Below are 923 nucleotides of genomic sequence, written 5' to 3'. Positions count from 1 at the left end.
GCGTGGCTGTGTGCAGGATTTGGGGAGGGGCGTGGCTGGAAGTAGCGACCCAGCAAGAAAAAACGGGAAAGAGGTAAGAGAGACAGAGACAGTCCCTGACCACCCTGGAAAAAGAGATGGGAATAGAGATCATAGTGTGGGCCTCACAGGTGTGTTGGGTGGGTGAGATCTTAGACACTTATGCTGACCTTTTGTTCCTCTCTCTTAGCCCCATGGCTTTCTCTCAGCGGTGATGACTCCGGAGATCTGTTGCCTGGTGGGAACTTGCCCCCGGAGGCTGAACCTCAAGGTGCAAATGCCTTTCCAGCCACTTCCTGATGCCAACTCAGGCCCAATACCCACTGCAGCCTTGGTTGTGTGACCTCCTGAACTGTCTCTGAGCCTCCTGAGGAAGCCCTTGGCCGGATGTCCTCCCGTGGACCCCCCCCTTTTGTGACCTGCTCCAGTTTCCCCTCTTAATGTATATGGCTGTTTTTCATCTCCACATAAAATTGGGCCCAAATCTGTGTGTGCATCGTTATTCTCAAGTTTCAGGCAGCGGAAAGAAATTGAACGAATCTAGGAAAGATCATACAGACTCCTCCTGATTGCTGTGGTACAGCCTGGCCATTTTATAGAGTTGTGAAGTTTTAGTCATAAATGTATGTGATAATGTTTGTGATACCTACACCGTGCTAGGCATATCTCTTTCTCTCTCTCTCTCTGTCTCTCTCTCCCCCTCTCTCTTTACAGATTTATTTATTTCATGTATATGAGTACACTGTAGCTGTCTTCAGACACACCAGAAGAAGGCATCTAGATCCCATTACAGATGGTTGTGAGCCACCATGTGGGAATTGAACTCAGGACCTCTGGAAGAACAGCCAGTGCTCTTAACTGCTGAGCCATCTCTCCAGCTCCCCGCCCCCTCCCTCCTTCCCACC

The 923-nt window shown here is 50.1% G+C and overlaps 1 protein-coding gene across 3 annotated transcripts in view; it reads left to right on the top strand.

Annotated features, from left to right (window-relative positions):
- The window catches only part of Fcgrt (Fc fragment of IgG receptor and transporter), a 16538-nt gene extending 16036 nt beyond the window's left edge, over window positions 1-502 (top strand). For all 3 annotated transcript variants that reach the window (XM_031386537.1, XM_031386535.1, XM_031386536.1), the window contains exon 7: window positions 209-502. In XM_031386537.1, the coding sequence (XP_031242397.1) occupies window positions 209-318 (110 nt within the window). In that variant the 3' untranslated portion in view covers window positions 319-502. The remainder of the gene's footprint in view (window positions 1-208) is intronic.
- The last annotated feature ends 421 nt before the right edge of the window (window positions 503-923 follow it).

Source organism: Mastomys coucha, unplaced genomic scaffold (assembly GCF_008632895.1).
Source record: "Mastomys coucha isolate ucsf_1 unplaced genomic scaffold, UCSF_Mcou_1 pScaffold21, whole genome shotgun sequence".
NCBI classification, from domain to species: domain Eukaryota; kingdom Metazoa; phylum Chordata; class Mammalia; order Rodentia; family Muridae; genus Mastomys; species Mastomys coucha.
Note: the sequence above shows the minus strand (reverse complement) of the source record. Positions and strands in the feature narration are given on the sequence as shown.